At 38.2% G+C, this 19645-nt stretch overlaps 1 protein-coding gene across 3 annotated transcripts in view; it reads right to left on the bottom strand.

Moving 5' to 3' along the window:
* The window catches only part of RPS6KA5 (ribosomal protein S6 kinase A5), a 589637-nt gene that overhangs the window by 225103 nt on the left and 344889 nt on the right, over window positions 1-19645 (bottom strand). For all 3 annotated transcript variants that reach the window (XM_053697560.1, XM_053697561.1, XM_053697559.1), the window contains exon 11: window positions 2334-2467. In XM_053697560.1, the coding sequence (XP_053553535.1) occupies window positions 2334-2467 (134 nt within the window). The remainder of the gene's footprint in view (window positions 1-2333; window positions 2468-19645) is intronic.

The following is a 19645-nucleotide window of genomic DNA, read 5'->3' as shown; positions in this document are numbered from 1 at the left end:
AGATATTAACCCATGATTCCTTATTAAGATAAAAGGAGTCCCCCTGGGACCCTACCTTGTTTTGTTAACAAAAATAGAAAGGATGAAGCAGTAGTCGTCCTAGTGTGAATAAAAGTCCAATCTTTATTTCAAAGTTAAAACATCACAGCAAAGGGTAAGAAGGTGCAGGCTGGTTGACTAGTTTCGGCAGAGTGCCGTAATCATAATCCTGCAGCCACTTAAAATTGTACATATTTAAAGGGGTTTCCAAACACAGTGATTGGTCAATGTTGGTGGGAGTGTGAATCCACTCCCTCACATAATTTAACCTCTTACTAAACTTTTATCTAGACCTGATCAGAGATTTGACCTTGTTAACATAGAGAAAGGCATTAGGAAATAATGATCACAGATGATCAGTGCATTTATGCAGGCTCAAAAATATAGATATATATATATGTATCTAGTGCATATGGAAAGATATACAGCACATACTCATATGTTCACGGTTATGTCATAGATAGTGGTAATATAATGTAATATAAACAAGTATGCACATATTTATAGAAAATATATAAAAAATATATATAGCATCGGTATGTAGATAATCTGTATTCATGCTAGTATAATCGTACATAAATGCATACATGGATATAACAATAATGGAATAATGCAATATGCTATTTGAATAGTTAAATAAAACACATACAATAATAAACACATTTCTAAGTCATATATTCCTAAACCTATAAAATGCTTAGACCCTAAACAGTTTTAGTTCAAAACTCAAAACTAATAGTCTATAAGCTAAATATTCCATTATTTTGGCTATGGAATTGAACTCATATAATGTGCTTAAAGTATGTAATGCAAATTGTATGGTATTATGCCCAAAATCTGTAGACATATGTGTTTGTAAACAAAGTACTAGTGTATGTTTGAGAGTAGTGCATAAGTAAATATCCCTAAATACTAGGATGTATGAAAAGTGGCCCAGAGCAGAATTCCCTCTTATTTTTATGAAAGGTAAGTCAGTGTAAGCTGTTAGCATCATTTGGTAACCACCAAAGAATGGTGGTGTTAAATTGATTGGATACCAACCCAGCATGTGATGTTTTAACTTTGAAATAAAGATTAGACTTTTATTCACACTAGGACGACTACTGCTTCATCCTTTCTATTTTTGTTCTCTTTGGGATCACAAGGAGTCCCTCATTTGGCAGCAGTTTTTCTTTAGTTCCTCACACACAAGCGAAATCAAGTGGATCAGTGGTTTTCGATTTTCGAGTTTTCTGGGAACCTGATTGGCTGACCGCGACACACCCCCGGCTTCACAGGCCCCCGATGATGTCACACGCTACGGAGTTCCGGAAGTCTGGTACTGTAGGGGATCCGGAGTTAAGCAAATCCTTGCAGGGGAACCGGCAGTTCAGCCGTTGTTTGTACCCATTTAGGAGCACGCCTCTGAAGTATTCCTCACTACCGGACACGGACCATAGCGAATCATTAAGGCAGAAGGGTGAGTTTTGAATTTGAATTTCACCCTATTCCGCAACAGTGGATGCCTGAAAGGACTGGGGCGCATATATGAATTATAATTCCTGATTGAAGGGGGTGTGTTGTGTTACTACTATTTACAGCCTTGGTATATGTGGTTTCTATTACTCATCACTGATGTCCTGGCTTTGAGTGCTACCATCCAATTGAATGTGACTTTATATCTGGGACAATTTCTCTCATTTATTACTTTTGTTTTGTTAACATTACATTAACATATCAAAATAAAATGAAACTATCTTACAGGAATCTACGCCGTGGAACAGGAACACTGCCTTTCAAGTGTGACAGATAGTAGCCTCGCTTCTGACAGACTTGAGTGAATAAAGGTACGCTGATTACCAAGAAGCGTTAATATGAGTCAGGATGGGTTTGCAGGAAAACTCTCCCTGCATCTCCGGACTCTTTCATCCATGCTCTCACTGAGAGACTGACAGGATTACTTAAACTCCAGTCCCGTTGCAAAGAGTACTACCCTCCATAAGAGACCCTGGAACGTCTGACACTTCTCTGCCAAACTCCTGTGATGAAAGGCAAAGAATGACTGAGGGATGAGGGAAGTGGGGGAGGTATTTAAGCCTTTGGCTGGGGTGTCTTTGCCTCCTCCTGGTGGCCAAGTTCTGTATTTCCCAAAAGTAATGAATGCAGCTGTGGACTCTTCCTGTTTAAGAAAAAAATGGGCACAACCTTTTTATTTTGTAGTTTGAAGAGTATGTTGATAGCTAATCAGTAGCAGCATTTAGACCTGGAGCTAATACATTAAATAAAACACAAAGTGCATTTTGTTCATTACATACCGTTTGCTGATAATTTTTACTGCATACTCTTGGTTTGTTTTTTTGTGTAAGCATTTTCGACAGATGGAAAAACTTCCTTCACCCAGTGGCTTCTCTTTCAGATCCAGTTCATAATGCTGATAAAATGGAGAGTCCTGCCGGGAAATGCATGGTATGTAGTTCAGAAGAAAAATAAAACTAAGAAAATGCAATATTGTTTATACAAGGAACAAATGTTTGCAGGTATTAGCAGTGTAGCTACACAATATGGTAGTGCATTGCTTGAGCAGTGGGCAATGTCACAATAGAATATGTTCACATTTCTGAAGTGAACATTATATAAGTGAGGCAATTAAGATAAGAATTATACGCAGTACTCACCACACGTGCTGCTTATTAAGTTAAACTACCTATTGACATCTGCTGAAGAGATGCACACTACATCAAGCTAACCCTAGTCTCTCTCTTCTACTTTTAGATATGTGAATAGAGTCCCTGTTCATCTGCAACACTATTCACTGCTTTCTGGCGTTTCTCCTCTCCTATGTAACACTCTTTTGATGTATATGTGAATTGAGCATATGATTAAAGGCTGTTAATGTATTGTAATGTTATCTCCAATGTCTTATTTAGAATGTCTTGTTATGTGATGTTCAATCTTTATCAATGCTTGCTATTATGTCTGCAGGTATTAATCCCTTAAAAGGTCCATAATAAACACACTCAATTTTTACATAATAATGAAATATGTTTTTACAATAACCCAATGTTTTTAATTCTTCAAAACTATTATTAAGAATATATAAAATCTTACTTAAAGTTATATAAAATAGTCCCTTGACAACGTCTCTAAACGCCCCAGAAGTGGGCGTTTTTTTCATTATGTTCTTTAAAATTTACATAGGATTGAATGTGAGCGCGCAAAGAAGCTTCGATAGCCGACAGACACGCTGCTATCAGTTTTGTGAATGTATAGCGAATGTATTATAGTAAAAGACACGACATCCGTAGACTCCTATAGCGTATAATGTAATATGGCTTTTAAAAGATATTTAAATATATATTTATATTAATATTAAAAAATACATAATTGCTTCTTGCTTGTGACAATTTTACATAAGGAATAGGAATAAATACCATTAAAGCTGTGCAGGACGCTTTATAAATAACTGTGCAGGACGCTTTATAAGCTGCTTTGCAGGAAGCCTGCTAATGAACTTTGCCAGGCGCTTTAAAATCAGCTGAGCAGAATGCTTTGCTATCAGCTGTTCAAGAATCAATAATGGTTGCTATAGCAACCAATGACAAGCACTCTTTCGTGAGCAAGCACAGAGGGGCCGTATCAGATTTCGATTGACAGGTAGAAACCTGCGTTCCCAGAACCTGTCAGTAATGCGCATGTTTAGAGTCCCATATCGGTCGGACGACCTGAATAGTCATTGGGAATTGAGTCAGTGAAATTAATGGGCAGTGGAAGGTAGAACATTTTGTAATACAAATAACTTTAAAACTAAATAATATATTTAATAGGTGTAAATTTAAGATATAGATGAACCTATTACACAAAACTAGATGGTAATTCTAGGGGGTGCAAATTCAAAAACTAAAGTATGAAATAATCTCTGGTATAGCCCACAAAATAAAAAAAACTATATATGAATAAATAAATGAATTAAGCAGTAATGTGGGACTGGGCCTATGCTGATATTCCCCCAAATCTGATAATGGTAAAAAAGTGAGCACAATGAATTCAAGAAAATAAAAAAACAAAAACCAAATGCACACAATATTATATATATATATATATATATATATATATATATATATATATATATATATATATATATATATATATATATATACACATATAAATAAATCACAAATAAAATTGATGATATGCGAGTATAAAAGAATAAAATAAAAGTCCTATTGGATCTTAGCTGTATAATACTCAGTCCTCAGGGATATCTTCAATATAACAGTCTCTTTGGTGTGAAATACAAAGTGTCAAACAAATGACACCAATATAAAATGAACAATAAGCAACGCGTTTCTCAGATTGCTGTCTGTTTCATCAGGCCTGATGAAACAGACAGCAGTCTGAGAAACGCGTTGCTTATTGTTCATTTTATATTAGTGTAATTTGTTTGACACTTGTGCTGCTACATCTGTGAGTATCCATTTGGCATTCACATTATTCCACTTGCTACAACTGTATTACACTAGGAGGCGCCTTTGTCTTTGTGATTCCTTTCCACAGAGAAAGTTTAAATTTAAGATATATTGTGCAAATGATAAAGTATTGGTTCATAAAAAAAAAAAAACATAATTTATGTAAGTACTTACCTGATAAATTCATTTCTTTCATATTAGCAAGAGTCCATGAGCTACGTATGGGATATACATTCCTACCAGGAGGGGCAAAGTTTCCCAAACCTCAAAATGCCTATAAATACACCCCTCACCACACCCACAAATCAGTTTAACGCATAGCCAAGAAGTGGGGTGATAAGACAAAAGTGCGAAAGCATAAAAAATAAGGAATTGGAATAATTGTGCTTTATACAAAAAATCATAACCACCACAAAAAGGGTGGGCCTCATGGACTCTTGCTAATATGAAAGAAATGAATTTATCAGGTAAGTTCTTACATAAATTATGTTTTCTTTCATGTAATTAGCAAGAGTCCATGAACTAGTGACGTATGGGATAATGACTACCCAAGATGTGGATCTTCCACGCAAGAGTCACTAGAGAGGGAGGGATAAAATAAAGACAGCCAATTCCGCTGAAAATAATCCACACCCAAAATAAAGTTTAAATCTTATAATGAAAAAAACTGAAATTATAAGCAGAAGAATCAAACTGAAACAGCTGCCTGAAGTACTTATCTACCAAAAACTGCTTCAGAAGAAGAAAACACATCAAAATGGTAGTAAAAGTATGCAAAGAAGACCAAGTTGCTGCTTTGCAAATCTGATCAACCGAAGCTTCATTCCTAAACGCCCAGGAAGTAGAAACTGACCTAGTAGAATGAGCTGTAATCCTTTGAGGCGGAGTTTTACCCGACTCGACATAAGCATGATGAATTAAAGATTTCAACCAAGATGCCAAAGAAATGACAGAGGCCTTCTGACCTTTCCTAGAACCGGAAAAGATAACAAATAGACTAGAAGTCTTTCGGAAATTCTTAGTAGCTTCAACATAATATTTCAAAGCTCTAACTTTATCCAAAGAATGCAATGATCTCTCCTTAGAATTCTTAGGATTAGGACACAATGAAGGAACCACAATTTCTCTACTAATGTTGTTAGAATTCACAACCTTAGGTAAAAATTTAAAAGAAGTTCGCAACACCGCCTTATCCTGATGAAAAATCAGAAAAGGAGACTCACAAGAAAGAGCAGATAATTCAGAAACTCTTCTAGCAGAAGAGATGGCCAAAAGAAACAAAACTTTCCAAGAAAGTAATTTAATGTCCAATGAATGCATAGGTTCAAACGGAGGAGCTTGAAGAGCCCCCAGAACCAAATTCAAACTCCAAGGAGGAGAAATTGACTTAACAGGTTTTATACGAACCAAAGCTTGTACAAAACAATGAATATCAGGAAGATTAGCAATCTTTCTGTGAAAAAGAACAGAAAGAGCAGAGATTTGTCCTTTCGAGGAACTTGCAGACAAACCTTTATCCAAACCATCCTGAAGAAACTGTAAAATTCTCGGAATTCTAAAAGAATGCCAGGAAAAATGATGAGAAAGACACCAAGAAATGTAAGTCTTCCAGACTCGATAATATATCTTCCTAGATACAGATTTACGAGCCTGTAACATAGTATTAATCACAGAGTCAGAGAAACCTCTTTGACTAAGAATCAAGCGTTCAATCTCCATACCTTTAAATTTAAGGATTTGAGATCCTGATGGTAAAAAGGACCTTGCAACAGAAGGTCTGGTCTTAACGGAAGAGTCCACGGTTGGCAAGAGGCCATCCGGACAAGATCCGCATACCAAAACCACCTGTGAGGCCATGCTGGAGCCACCAGCAGAACAAACGAGCATTCCTTCAGAATCTTGGAGATTACTCTTGGAAGAAGAACTAGAGGCGGAAAGATATAGGCAGGATGATACTTCCAAGGAAGTGACAATGCATCCACTGCTTCCGCCTGAGGGTTCCTGGATCTGGACAGATACCTGGGAAGATTCTTGTTTAGATGAGAAGCCATCAGATCTATTTCTGGAAGTCCCCACATTTGAACAATCTGAAGAAATACCTCTGGGTGAAGAGACCATTCGCCCGGATGTAACGTTTGGCGACTGAGATAATCCGCTTCCCAATTGTCTATACCTGGGATATGAACCGCAGAAATTAGACAGGAGCTGGATTCCGCCCATACCAGTATTCAAGATACTTCTTTCATAGCCAGAGGACTGTGAGTCCCTCCTTGATGATTGATATATACCACAGTTGTGACATTGTCTGTCTGAAAACAAATAAACGATTCTCTCTTAGAAGAGGCCATGACTGAAGAGCTCTGAAAATTGCACGGAGTTCCAAAATATTGATTGGTAATCTCACCTCCTGAGATTCCCAAACCCCTTGTGCTGTCAGAGACCCCCAAACAGCTCCCCAACCTGTCAGACTTGCATCTGTTGAAATTACAGTCCAGGTCGGAAGAGCAAAAGAAGCCCCCTGAACTAAACGATGGTGATCTGTCCACCACGTCAGAGAGTGTCGAACAATCGGTTTTAAAGATATTAAATGAGATATCTTTGTGTAATCCCTGCACCACTGGTTCAGCATACAGAGCTGAACAGGTCGCATGTGAAAACGAGCAAAGGGGATCGCGTCCGATGCAGCAGTCATAAGACCTAGAATTTCCATGCATAAGGCTACCGAAGGGAATGATTGAGACTGAAGGTTTCGACAAGCTGAGATCAATTTTAGACGTCTCTTGTCTGTCAGAGACAGAGTCATGGACACTGAATCTATCTGGAAACCTAAAAAGGTTACCCTTGTCTGAGGAATCAATGAACTTTTCGGTAAATTGATCCTCCAACCATGATCTCGAAGAAACAACACAAGTCGATTCGTATGAGATTCTGCTAAATGTGAAGACTGAGCAAGTAACAAGATATCGTCCAAATAAGGAAATACCACAATACCCTGTTCTCTGATTACAGACAGAAGGGCACCGAGAACCTTTGTAAAAATTCTTGGAGCTGTTGCTAGGCCAAACGGCAGAGCCACAAACTGGTAATGCTTGTCTAGGAAAGAGAATCTCAGAAACTGATAGTGATCTGGATGAATCGGAATATGCAGATATGCATCCTGTAAATCTATTGTGGACATATAATGCCCTTGCTGAACAAAAGGCAGGATAGTCCTTACAGCTACCATTTTGAATGTTGTTATCCTTACATAACGATTCAATATTTTTAGATCCAGAAGTGGTCTGAAGGAATTCTCCTTCTTTGGTACAATGAAGAGATTTGAATAAAACCCCAGCCCCTGTTCCAGAACTGGAACTGGCATAATTACTCCAGCCAACTCTAGATCTGAAACACATTTCAGAAATGCTTGAGCCTTCACTGGATTTACTGGGACACGGGAAAGAAAAAATCTCTTTGCAGGAGGCCTTATCTTGAAGCCAATTCTGAACCCTTCTGAAACAATGTTCTGAATCAAAAGATTGTGAATTGAATTGATCCAAATTTCTTGGAAAAATCGTAATCTGCCCCCTACCAGCTGGGCTGGAATGAGGGCCGCACCTTCATGTGGACTTGGGAGCTGGCTTTGTTTTTCTAAAAGGCTTGGATTTATTCCAGACTGGAGATGGTTTCCAAACTGATACCGCTCCTGTGGGTGAAGGATCAGGCTTTTGTTCCTTATTGTGACGAAAGGAACGAAAACGATTATTAGACCTAAATTTACCTTTAGATTTTTTATCCTGTGGTAAAAAAGTTCCTTTCCCTCCAGTAACAGTTGAGATAATAGAATCCAACTGAGAACCAAATAATTTATTGCCCTGGAAAGAAAAGGAAAGCAAAGTTGACTTAGAAGACATATCAGCATTCCAAGTTTTAAGCCATAAAGCTCTTCTAGCTAAAATAGCTAGAGACATATACCTGACATCAACTCTAATGATATCAAAGATGGCATCACAAATAAAGTTATTAGCATGTTGAAGAAGATTAACAATGCTATGAGAATTATGATCTGTTACTTGTTGCGCTAAAGCTTCTAACCAAAAAGTTGAAGCTGCAGCAACATCCGCTAAAGATATAGCAGGTCTAAGAAGATTACCTGAACATAAGTAAGCTTTTCTTAGAAAGGATTCAATCTTCCTATCTAAAGGATCCTTAAAGGAAGTACTATCTGCCGTAGGAATAGTAGTACGTTTAGCAAGAGTAGAGACAGCCCCATCAACCTTAGGGATTTTGTCCCAAAACTCTAATCTGTCAGATGGCACAGGATATAAATGCTTAAAACGTTTAGAAGGAGTAAATGAATTACCCAAATTATTCCATTCCCTGGAGATTACTTCAGAAATAGCATCAGGGACAGGAAAAACTTCTGGAATAACCACAGGAGATTTAAAAACCTTATTTAAACATTTAGATTTAGTATCAAGAGGACCAGAATCCTCTATTTCTAATGCAATTAAGACTTCTTTAAGTAAAGAACGAATAAATTCCATTTTGAATAAATATGAAGATTTATCAGCATCAATCTCTGAAACAGAATCCTCTGAACCAGAGGAATCGTTATCAGAATCAGAATGATGCTGTTCATTTAAAAATTCATCTGAAAAATGAGAAGTTTTAAAAGACCTTTTACATTTACTAGAAGGAGGAATAACAGACATAGCCTTCTTAATGGATTTAGAAACAAAATCTCTTATGTTAACAGGAACACTCTGAGTATTAGATGTTGATGGAACAGCAACAGGTAATGTAACATTACTAAAGGAAATAGTATCTGCATTAACAAGTTTGTCATGACATTCATTACAAACAACAGCTGGAGGAACAGATACCACAAGTTTACAGCAGATACACTTAACTTTGGTAGATCCAGCACCAGGCAGCGATTTTCCAGAAGTATCTTCTGACTCGGGGTCAATCTGGGACATCTTGCAATATGTAATAGAAAAAACAACATATAAAGCAAAATTGATCAAATTCCTTAAATGACAGTTTCAGGAATGGGAAAAAATGCCAGTGAACAAGCTTCTAGCAACCAGAAGCAATAAATAATGAGACTTAAATAATGTGGAGACAATAGTGACGCCCATATTTTTTAGTGCCAAAAAAGACGCCCACATTATTTGGCGCCTAAATGCTTTTGGCGCCAAAAATGACGCCACATCCGGAACGCCGACACTTGGCGCAAAAAAAGTCAAAAAATGACGCAACTTCCGGCGACACGTATGACGCCGGAAACAGAAAAAAAATTTTGCGCCAAAAAAAGTCCGCGCCAAGAATGACGCAATAAAATGAAGCATTTTCAGCCCCCGCGAGCCTAACAGCCCACAGGGAAAAAAGTCAAATTTTAAGGTAAGAAAAAAATTGATTTATTCATATGCATTATCCCAAATATGAAACTGACTGTCTGAAATAAGGAACGTTGAAAATCCTGAGTCAAGGCAAATAAATGTTTGAACACATATATTTAGAACTTTATATAAAAGTGCCCAACCATAGCTTAGAGTGTCACAGAAAATAAAACTTACTTACCCCAGGACACTCATCTACATGTAGTAGAAAGCCAAACCAGTACTGAAACGAGAATCAGTAGAGGTAATGGTATATATAAGAGTATATCGTCGATCTGAAAAGGGAGGTAAGAGATGAATCTCTACGACCGAAAACAGAGAACCTATGAAATAGACCCCGTAGAAGGAGATCATTGAATTCAAATAGGCAATACTCTCCTCACATCCCTCTGACATTCACTGCACGCTGAGAGGAAAACCGGGCTCCAACCTGCTGCCGAGCGCATATCAACGTAGAATCTAGCACAAACTTACTTCACCACCTCCATAGGAGGCAAAGTTTGTAAAACTGATTTGTGGGTGTGGTGAGGGGTGTATTTATAGGCATTTTGAGGTTTGGGAAACTTTGCCCCTCCTGGTAGGAATGTATATCCCATACGTCACTAGCTCATGGACTCTTGCTAATTACATGAAAGAAAAAAACTATTAGAATGGCCCTTTAAGGACCAGTGTGGTAACCTTTACGACGCTGCTGTCCTGGGCCAGAGTTACCGATGCAGATTGTTAGTTTAAGGAGGGAGGCGGGTGGGCGGCCCATCGCTGGAGGGGGGCCACTACTGAAAAACATCTACTCAGAGCGGCAGGGAGGGGGAACGAGGGAGGGGGGAGGAGGGAGAGAGGGATCATACTGAGGGATGGGATAATAGGGTGGGAAATTGATCTGGGAAGGGGGTAAATGAGGTGGGAGGGCAACTACAGAAAAAAAGAGTTTTTAAAAATATTTACTAAAATGGCACATTTGGCAAAACTGGGTACTGGCAGACAGCTTTGAGTATCTAAGATAGCGGCTAATAGGTAGAAGGGGAGGGTTAGAGAGCTATTTAGCAGGGATCAGGGAGGTTGGGGGATCCTACACTACAAATGCCTTTTATTTTAGGTACAGGCAGACTTTCTGCTAGTACTTGAGATGGGGGTGATCATTGTGAGGTGGGGGAGGGAAAAGAGCTGTTTGAGAGGGATTTGAGAGGGGTTAGAGAGGGGTTAGAGAGGGATTAGGGGTGGGATATGTCAGGTGGGAGGGTAATCTATACACTAAAGCTAAAATTAACCCTACAAGCTACCTAATCAATCCCTTCACTGCCGGGCATAATACAAGTGTGGTGCGCAGCTGCATTTAGCAGCCTTCTAATTACCAAAAAGCAATCCTGAACCAATATATGTCTGCTATTTCTAAACAAAGGGGATCCCAGAGAAGCATTAACAACCATTTGTGTCATGATTGCACAAGATGTTTGTAAATAATTTCAACGAGAAACCTAAAGTTTGTGAAAAAGTTAAAAAAATATATATATTTGGGGGGAGGAGCTAACTCCTGTAATGGAAGGATGTATTTCGATAGAGCTCCGGTTCTAAGCTATAAACTGCTAACTACTATACAATTCTATACACCTCTAAATAGGTGACAATTTTTGCTTAACAGCTATATGACCTATCTTGAGCTCCAGGGACTCCAAAAGCTAAAACTGGATCATATATTTAGTTGTCCCCAGACGGTGCAACCACGTGGCGGACTCCTAGACTAACGCAACAGGCTGGTAATGTGTGACACCTGCCTCCTATTATGATGGAGGTGGTTATATCCCTACTGAAAGACTTGTGTTCACGCCTAGATTACCATCGTGCTAGCTGCATCGCCATACTGAGCCCCTCCACCGAAGATACGTGTGCTACTGATGACGGCAATGGCCCACTTGCCGAGTGCAACGCTGCAGGGCCTCAGCAGTCGCCCCGGAGGCAGTCGAGCACAACGCAGCTACGCAGCACACAGAGGTGAGGGCGAGATTGTACTCTCAGCAGAAGCGACGGCTTGGCAACTATCACATTACATAGCTCCTGCTACCCAGCTGAGGAGAACTCGGATCGTACTAGACAGGCAAAAGGCTGGTTTCACTCTTCAACAGCCTCAGCGATCTCTCATAACGACCTTAATACGAGAGCCCGATCTTCAGCTGCCTCAGAGTGACAGACCCAGGGAACATGGATCCTATACATATCTGAGATACTCTCGACGGAACTCCAACTTCAAACTTGTACCGGACCTTCTGCACTTATTTTTGACCCCAAGATTTGGTGTGGGGTAGCTGGGCAGTGTCCGGATTGACTTCATGCAGGATACAGCAGGCCACTGTCCTCTCAATATTGAGTATGCATGTTGAGATTTATAGCCATTAATCATTAGGAGGTCCGTACTCTGGATAATGGCCTTAGGGCCTGAAAGATGTAAACAGAGCGCTGGACATTACAATATCCAAAGTGGAGATATATCAAAGCGCCAAACAAAGTAGGCTGGGTCACGAATCAGCACAGCAATTACCAATAATAGCAATAAAATGAGATGAAAGTAAAAGTTCAGTTTAATATAACAATACAATAAATATGTGAACAAATTGCTACAGTTCAATTAAAATGGTTACACTCCAATAAAAACAACAATGATACATGGATCCATGTTACAAATAAAATTATAATTTAAAATATAAAAACATTACCTGAAAGAACTTACAGGTGGCGCAATACAAAGGTTAAATGTATGCGGAAGAATTGGAGCTAGAAAAGGGGGGGGGGGGGGAAACTGGGCAATTGACCGTGGAATTTGTGAAAAAACAGATAGAATAAAGTGACAATTGTCTAACTATGGTGTCCAGTATGTGATGGATAGTACGTGTTGGTGGGAAAGTAAATAATAGTACAACATACGAGTTTATATAACGGGGCAAAAAAAATTTTTTCCAGCTCACACCATAAGATTTACTTATGTGTTTAAGTATTTGGGAACGTTTATATTATAAATGTAAATGAGATTCCTTAGACGAGTGTTAACATGTGTTGTGTCAAATAAATCTTAAACCAAATGTGAACAAATAATATGAAAACAATATCAACGTGTATGTAGTGGATAAAGATCGGGACTGTGATTATAAAAGTGTATGCACGGGAGAAGCTTCACACAAATCACAACACAAATTAAGCCAAAAAAACCAAAAAAAACAACTAGGGCTGCAACTAACGATTATTTTCATAATCGATTAATCGGCCGATTATTTTTTCGATTAATCGACTAATCGGATAAAAAGAGAATCAATAATAGTTTTCGATGTTTTAAATAAAATCCACATAATGAGTGTAACAAATATAAACAAAACAAAACCACAAACTGTTTGAAAAGAGGTAGAACTAGAAAGAGTTAGACTATCACTGTTAATAATATTCTGTTACTCACTCTTTCAGAAACTTTGCATTGAAATGCAAAAATCTCAACATGTCCACATGCTTCTGGCTAAGGCTGGTTCTCTGTTTGCAGCTGTATTTCCTGCAGCAGAGAAAAGGCTGTTGAGGTGTATAAGTAGGGTTTTGCCAATTTCACCAAAGTCGGATTATTTATCTTTGTTAGCTCTTCACCAATGCTAAGCGTTTTCTACCTTGGCAAGGGGCCTCTCAATAAAGTAACCCTTGACTTCATTCTAACATAAAAATATCTTGAATATCTATATGCAATGATAAATAACCAGCTATAAGGTTAGGGGAAATATCTAGTCCGCTCTAGAAATAACGAATATATACTTATAAAGGTTGAATCTGGTACATATTATCACAATTTATTAAAAATATAAAAAAAACAATAAAATACAAAATCAAAAGCGCTAAGGACTGTATATCAATAACAGGACAAAGCCTTACACATTTATTTATACAGTACATATAATCAGCAATAGCAAGCGATCTGCTAATAATTGTGCAAACAGATAATAGTGCACATCAATTTAAATAACTCCCATCAATCTAGGGGCAAGGTGTAAACAACAAGCTTGGCACTATATCATGAAAAGCATAGTTCCAAATCACCAGATTTAATATAAACAATCCAAATGATGACTATTACATCTGGGTTGCACATAAGCCAGGGGTAGTTGTAAACGTATACTGTCTGGAAAAAGTGAAAAGTAGACTTCCTTTAGGCTAAGGACATAACCATAAAACACAATACCATATGCAGGAGTTCATTGGAGTGAAGCAGCTGGTGTTGTGCACAGACCAACTAATTGCAAACCAACTAATCGATTAATCGATTATGAGATTCGTTGACAACTATTTTCATAATCGATTATTATCGATTATGACGATTAGTTGTTGCAGCTCTAAAAACAACTAATAATAAAAGTTAGTGGTCACACTGATGTAAACATATAAATCCGTTAAAAATATAATACATACACAAGATACATAAAAAATGCAGAGAGGATCTCCGCTATGCTGACAGCTTAGAACTGCTGAATAGTGTCCGTGTAAAAGTTAAACGATGGTGATGCAATTGGATTATTGGTAATTGCTGTGCTGATCTGTGACGCAGCCTACTTTGTTTGGCGCTTTGATATATTTCCACTTTGAATTGTTAACCCTCTATTGGCAACTAGGTGCCAATCTATCAAAGCTAGCAGTCTACTTTAGTTGGCGCTCTGTAATTCCCCCCTATTTACATTACAATATCCCCCTTATGATGTTAGTTACATGGCAGTTGTTTTTAGAATCTGTTGCTTCAAGTTGACCATTCTTGGACATGCAAGCAGATGCAAAGAGTCCATGTTTTTTATCCTTATATAGGTGTATGGCATTAAGTTCTGCATTTATACTAATATTCTTTTAATTTCTTGCAGACCTTGGCTATAGGCAGACATACGGGAGAATGTGTGTGTATCTACATTTGTGCAGATCCTTGCTTATTTCTTGTATGTATTTACAGATCTTATGACTCTAATGCTTAAATTCCTTGTAGCAGAGATGTGTATTCAATTACCTTAGTCACTGTCTAAAGATCCATGGAAAAGCATATATACTATTAGAATGCCATATGACTACCCTAATATAGACAGGTTCATTCTATTTTAATACTTTTGTCTACTGTGTCTGTGATGTTGAGCATAGACCCCATTTTACTTTTTCTAGGTGTAAAACTGACAGCTGACTTTTTGGTCACTCTATTTAACATGAAATCTGCAATGCCGATTACGTGTACCTTTTTCTAGCTATTGTGAACTGAGGCTGATTGGTGCAATAGATTTGGAATCATACCTAAACCCTAGCTTCAAACCGATCCACAGAGCCAAGGGTTTTCCATGTTCATATAATGGTGCCCTAAGGTCCAGCATATACACTGGTCTAGCCCAAATACCTTATAGATTGGAAAGAAGATTTAGCCATACAAGAGAATATATATTAAACTATAAGTAAGGTTATTGCCTTGTAATAAAGGGTTAACATAATATTCTTAGAGGTTATGTACATTTACTCTACCAAATATGTTAGTGCCTGAAATCTGCCATGTTTAGTTCTGGGCTTATATGTACATCCTTTTTATGTGCCATAAGTAGCTATGCTGTTAATTACTGAAGATTTTGTCCTTAGCTGCACGCGTTAAGAAGTTAAGTTTTGATGAATATCAGTCCTAGAAGTTTTAGGCTACTATGCTTTACTGTTCTATGTTTATATAATGAGGCCACTTTTCCACCACACTAACATAGGAGTTAGTCTACCCAGCATCAAATTGCCCTATTTGTCGATAGTTGAAAGTGGCTGCCCTATCTTGACCCTGTAGCTTTGAAAGGATATTTCAGTCTCTAGAGTGGTGACGTGTTAATACAGTCCCTTACTAAACATCAGCACCGAAATTTATACCCCCTAGTTGGCTCTTATGTACTTATAATAATGAACGTCATCCCATATTTTATCTGTTATTCAAGCTCCTCATTTGTGTTATAGCATCTATTGTATGATCGGGGCTTATCTAATTTTAAAGATTAATATACCTGGGTGTCTTACATATCAAAAACCCATTACCAGTATTTAGAAAGTTTCTAGGGCTTTAGCCCTATCTTACTGATTGGCATACTGGTGCCGTTCTTATGTTAGTTGGAAGAACACCTTTCTGTGGTAAACTACTACGTTAAAGTTATTAGGGGTTTAGTCGCACTTTACTGATTTTCATACTATTTCTGTTCTTTGATTTGTTAGAAAAGTACCTTGTTGATGTCAAATACTATGCTATAGTGGTCAGGATTGTAGCTATAGATATGTTTAATTGTAATCTTAGCCTGAACTTAGTATATTACCTAGGTTCCTCATACATTTTTGTTACACATAGGCATAATCCACCCCAATAATATTTTCCCCCACTCATTTGGATTTTACAGACATCATATTACAGCTCCAACGACAAGAGACTAACTCTATCCCGCACTTAATAACATAGTCCCTAAGTAGTTTAAAAACTATCCTCTTTCATCCAGCTAAATATAGCTAGCACTGTACAGCTAACTGCACCTTCCCCTACCCAATAGCTCAGACTCTAAGTTAGCTTATTTTTCTTGGACATGCAAGCTAATGACAAAAAAGAACGTAATGATTTTATAATAAAATTATTACACTTTGTCCTCAAACACAATTACTTTGTATTCAACGACAGATTTTACTTACAGACACAGGGGACCGCTATGGGTTCTAGCTGTGCCCCCACATATGCGAACATCTATTTAGGGTGGTGGGAGCGTGAAATAGTTTTTGGAGAGGATATGTCACAGTACACACAGTACATAAGCATGTGGAGTCGCTATATAGAGGATTTGTTTATCATCTGGACAGGCAGCATAAATAAATTCAAAGAATTCATATCAATTTTAAATACTAATGATCTAAATTTAAGATTGACCTATAATACAAGTGAGTCCGAAGTTGAATTCTTGGATGTCATGATCTATAAAGATGAGAGAAATATGCTGAAAACTGATCTATTTAGAAAAAAGACAGCAACAAATTATTTGCTACAGTATGACAGCTGTCATACTACACAAACTAAAAGAGCAATTCCTACTGGGGAATTCCTCAGAATCAGGAGGAATTGTACAGATGATGCTGTTTTCATGAAAAGAGCGAAAGAGCTCAAATTGCGTCTGAAGGAGAGAGGTTACACAAGAAAAATTATAAAATTGGCATTCCAACGTGCCAAAAGAACCTCAAGAGACTCCTTACTCATACCTAAAAAACATAATTTATGTAAGAACTTACCTGATAAATTCATTTCTTTCATATTAGCAAGAGTCCATGAGCTAGTGACGTATGGGATATACATTCCTACCAGGAGGGGCAAAGTTTCCCAAACCTCAAAATGCCTATAAATACACCCCTCACCACACCCACAATTCAGTTTAACGAATAGCCAAGAAGTGGGGTGATAAAAAAGTGCAAAAGCATATAAAATAAGGAATTGGAATAATTGTGCTTTATACAAAATCATAACCACCACAAAAAAAGGGCGGGCCTCATGGACTCTTGCTAATATGAAAGAAATGAATTTATCAGGTAAGTTCTTACATAAATTATGTTTTCTTTCATGTAATTAGCAAGAGTCCATGAGCTAGTGACGTATGGGATAATGATTACCCAAGATGTGGATCTTTCCACACAAGAGTCACTAGAGAGGGAGGGATAAAATAAAGACAGCCAATTCCTGCTGAAAATAATCCACACCCAAAATAAAGTTTAATGAAAAACATAAGCAGAAGATTCAAACTGAAACCGCTGCCTGAAGTACTTTTCTACCAAAAACTGCTTCAGAAGAAGAAAATACATCAAAATGGTAGAATTTAGTAAAAGTATGCAAAGAGGACCAAGTTGCTGCTTTGCAAATCTGATCAACCGAAGCTTCATTCCTAAACGCCCAGGAAGTAGAAACTGACCTAGTAGAATGAGCTGTAATCCTCTGAGGCGGAGTTTTACCCGACTCAACATAGGCAAGATGAATTAAAGATTTCAACCAAGATGCCAGAGAAATGGCAGAAGCTTTCTGGCCTTTTCTAGAACCGGAAAAGATAACAAATAGACTAGAAGTCTTTCGGAAAGATTTAGTAGCTTCAACATAATATTTCAAAGCTCTAACAACATCCAAAGAATGCAACGATTTCTCCTTAGAATTCTTAGGATTAGGACATAATGAAGGAACCACAATTTCTCTACTAATGTTGTTGGAATTCACAACTTTAGGTAAAAATTCAAAAGAAGTTCGCAACACCGCCTTATCCTGATGAAAAATCAGAAAAGGAGACTCACAAGAAAGAGCAGATAATTCAGAAACTCTTCTGGCAGAAGAGATGGCCAAAAGGAACAAAACTTTCCAAGAAAGTAATTTAATGTCCAATGAATGCATAGGTTCAAACGGAGGAGCTTGAAGAGCCCCCAGAACCAAATTCAAACTCCAAGGAGGAGAAATTGACTTAATGACAGGTTTTATACGAACCAAAGCTTGTACAAAACAATGAATATCAGGAAGAATAGCAATCTTCCTGTGAAAAAGAACAGAAAGAGCAGAGATTTGTCCTTTCAAGGAACTTGCGGACAAACCCTTATCTAAACCATCCTGAAGAAACTGTAAAATTCTCGGTATTCTAAAAGAATGCCAAGAAAAATGATGAGAAAGACACCAAGAAATATAAGTCTTCCAGACTCTATAATATATCTCTCTAGATATAGATTTACGAGCCTGTAACATAGTATTAATCACAGAGTCAGAGAAACCTCTTTGACCAAGAATCAAGCGTTCAATCTCCATACCTTTAAATTTAAGGATTTCAGATCCTGATGGAAAAAAAGGACCTTGAGACAGAAGGTCTGGTCTTAACGGAAGAGTCCACGGTTGGCAAGAGGCCATCCGGACAAGATCCGCATACCAAAACCTGTGAGGCCATGCCGGAGCTACCAGCAGAACAAACGAGCATTCCTTCAGAATCTTGGAGATTACTCTTGGAAGAAGAACTAGAGGCGGAAAGATATAGGCAGGATGATACTTCCAAGGAAGTGATAATGCATCCACTGCCTCCGCCTGAGGATCCCGGGATCTGGACAGATACCTGGGAAGTTTCTTGTTTAGATGAGACGCCATCAGATCTATTTCTGGAAGTTCCCACATTTGAACAATCTGAAGAAATACCTCTGGGTGAAGAGACCATTCGCCCGGATGCAACGTTTGGCGACTGAGATAATCCGCTTCCCAATTGTCTATACCTGGGATATGAACCGCAGAGATTAGACAGGAGCTGGATTCCGCCCAAACCAAAATTCGAGATACTTCTTTCATAGCCAGAGGACTGTGAGTCCCTCCTTGATGATTGATGTATGCCACAGTTGTGACATTGTCTGTCTGAAAACAAATGAACGATTCTCTCTTCAGAAGAGGCCAAAACTGAAGAGCTCTGAAAATTGCACGGAGTTCCAAAATATTGATCGGTAATCTCACCTCCTGAGATTCCCAAACTCCTTGTGCCGTCAGAGATCCCCACACAGCTCCCCAACCTGTGAGACTTGCATCTGTTGAAATTACAGTCCAGGTCGGAAAGCACAAAAGAAGCCCCCTGAATTAAACGATGGTGATCTGTCCACCACGTTAGAGAGTGTCGAACAATCTGTTTTAAATATATTAATTGAGATATCTTTGTGTAATCCTTGCACCATTGATTCAGCATACAGAGCTGAAGAGGTCGCATGTGAAAACGAGCAAAGGGGATCGCGTCCGAT

Source organism: Bombina bombina, chromosome 1 (genome assembly GCF_027579735.1).
Source record: "Bombina bombina isolate aBomBom1 chromosome 1, aBomBom1.pri, whole genome shotgun sequence".
In the NCBI taxonomy this organism is placed as follows: domain Eukaryota; kingdom Metazoa; phylum Chordata; class Amphibia; order Anura; family Bombinatoridae; genus Bombina; species Bombina bombina.
Note: the sequence above shows the minus strand (reverse complement) of the source record. Positions and strands in the feature narration are given on the sequence as shown.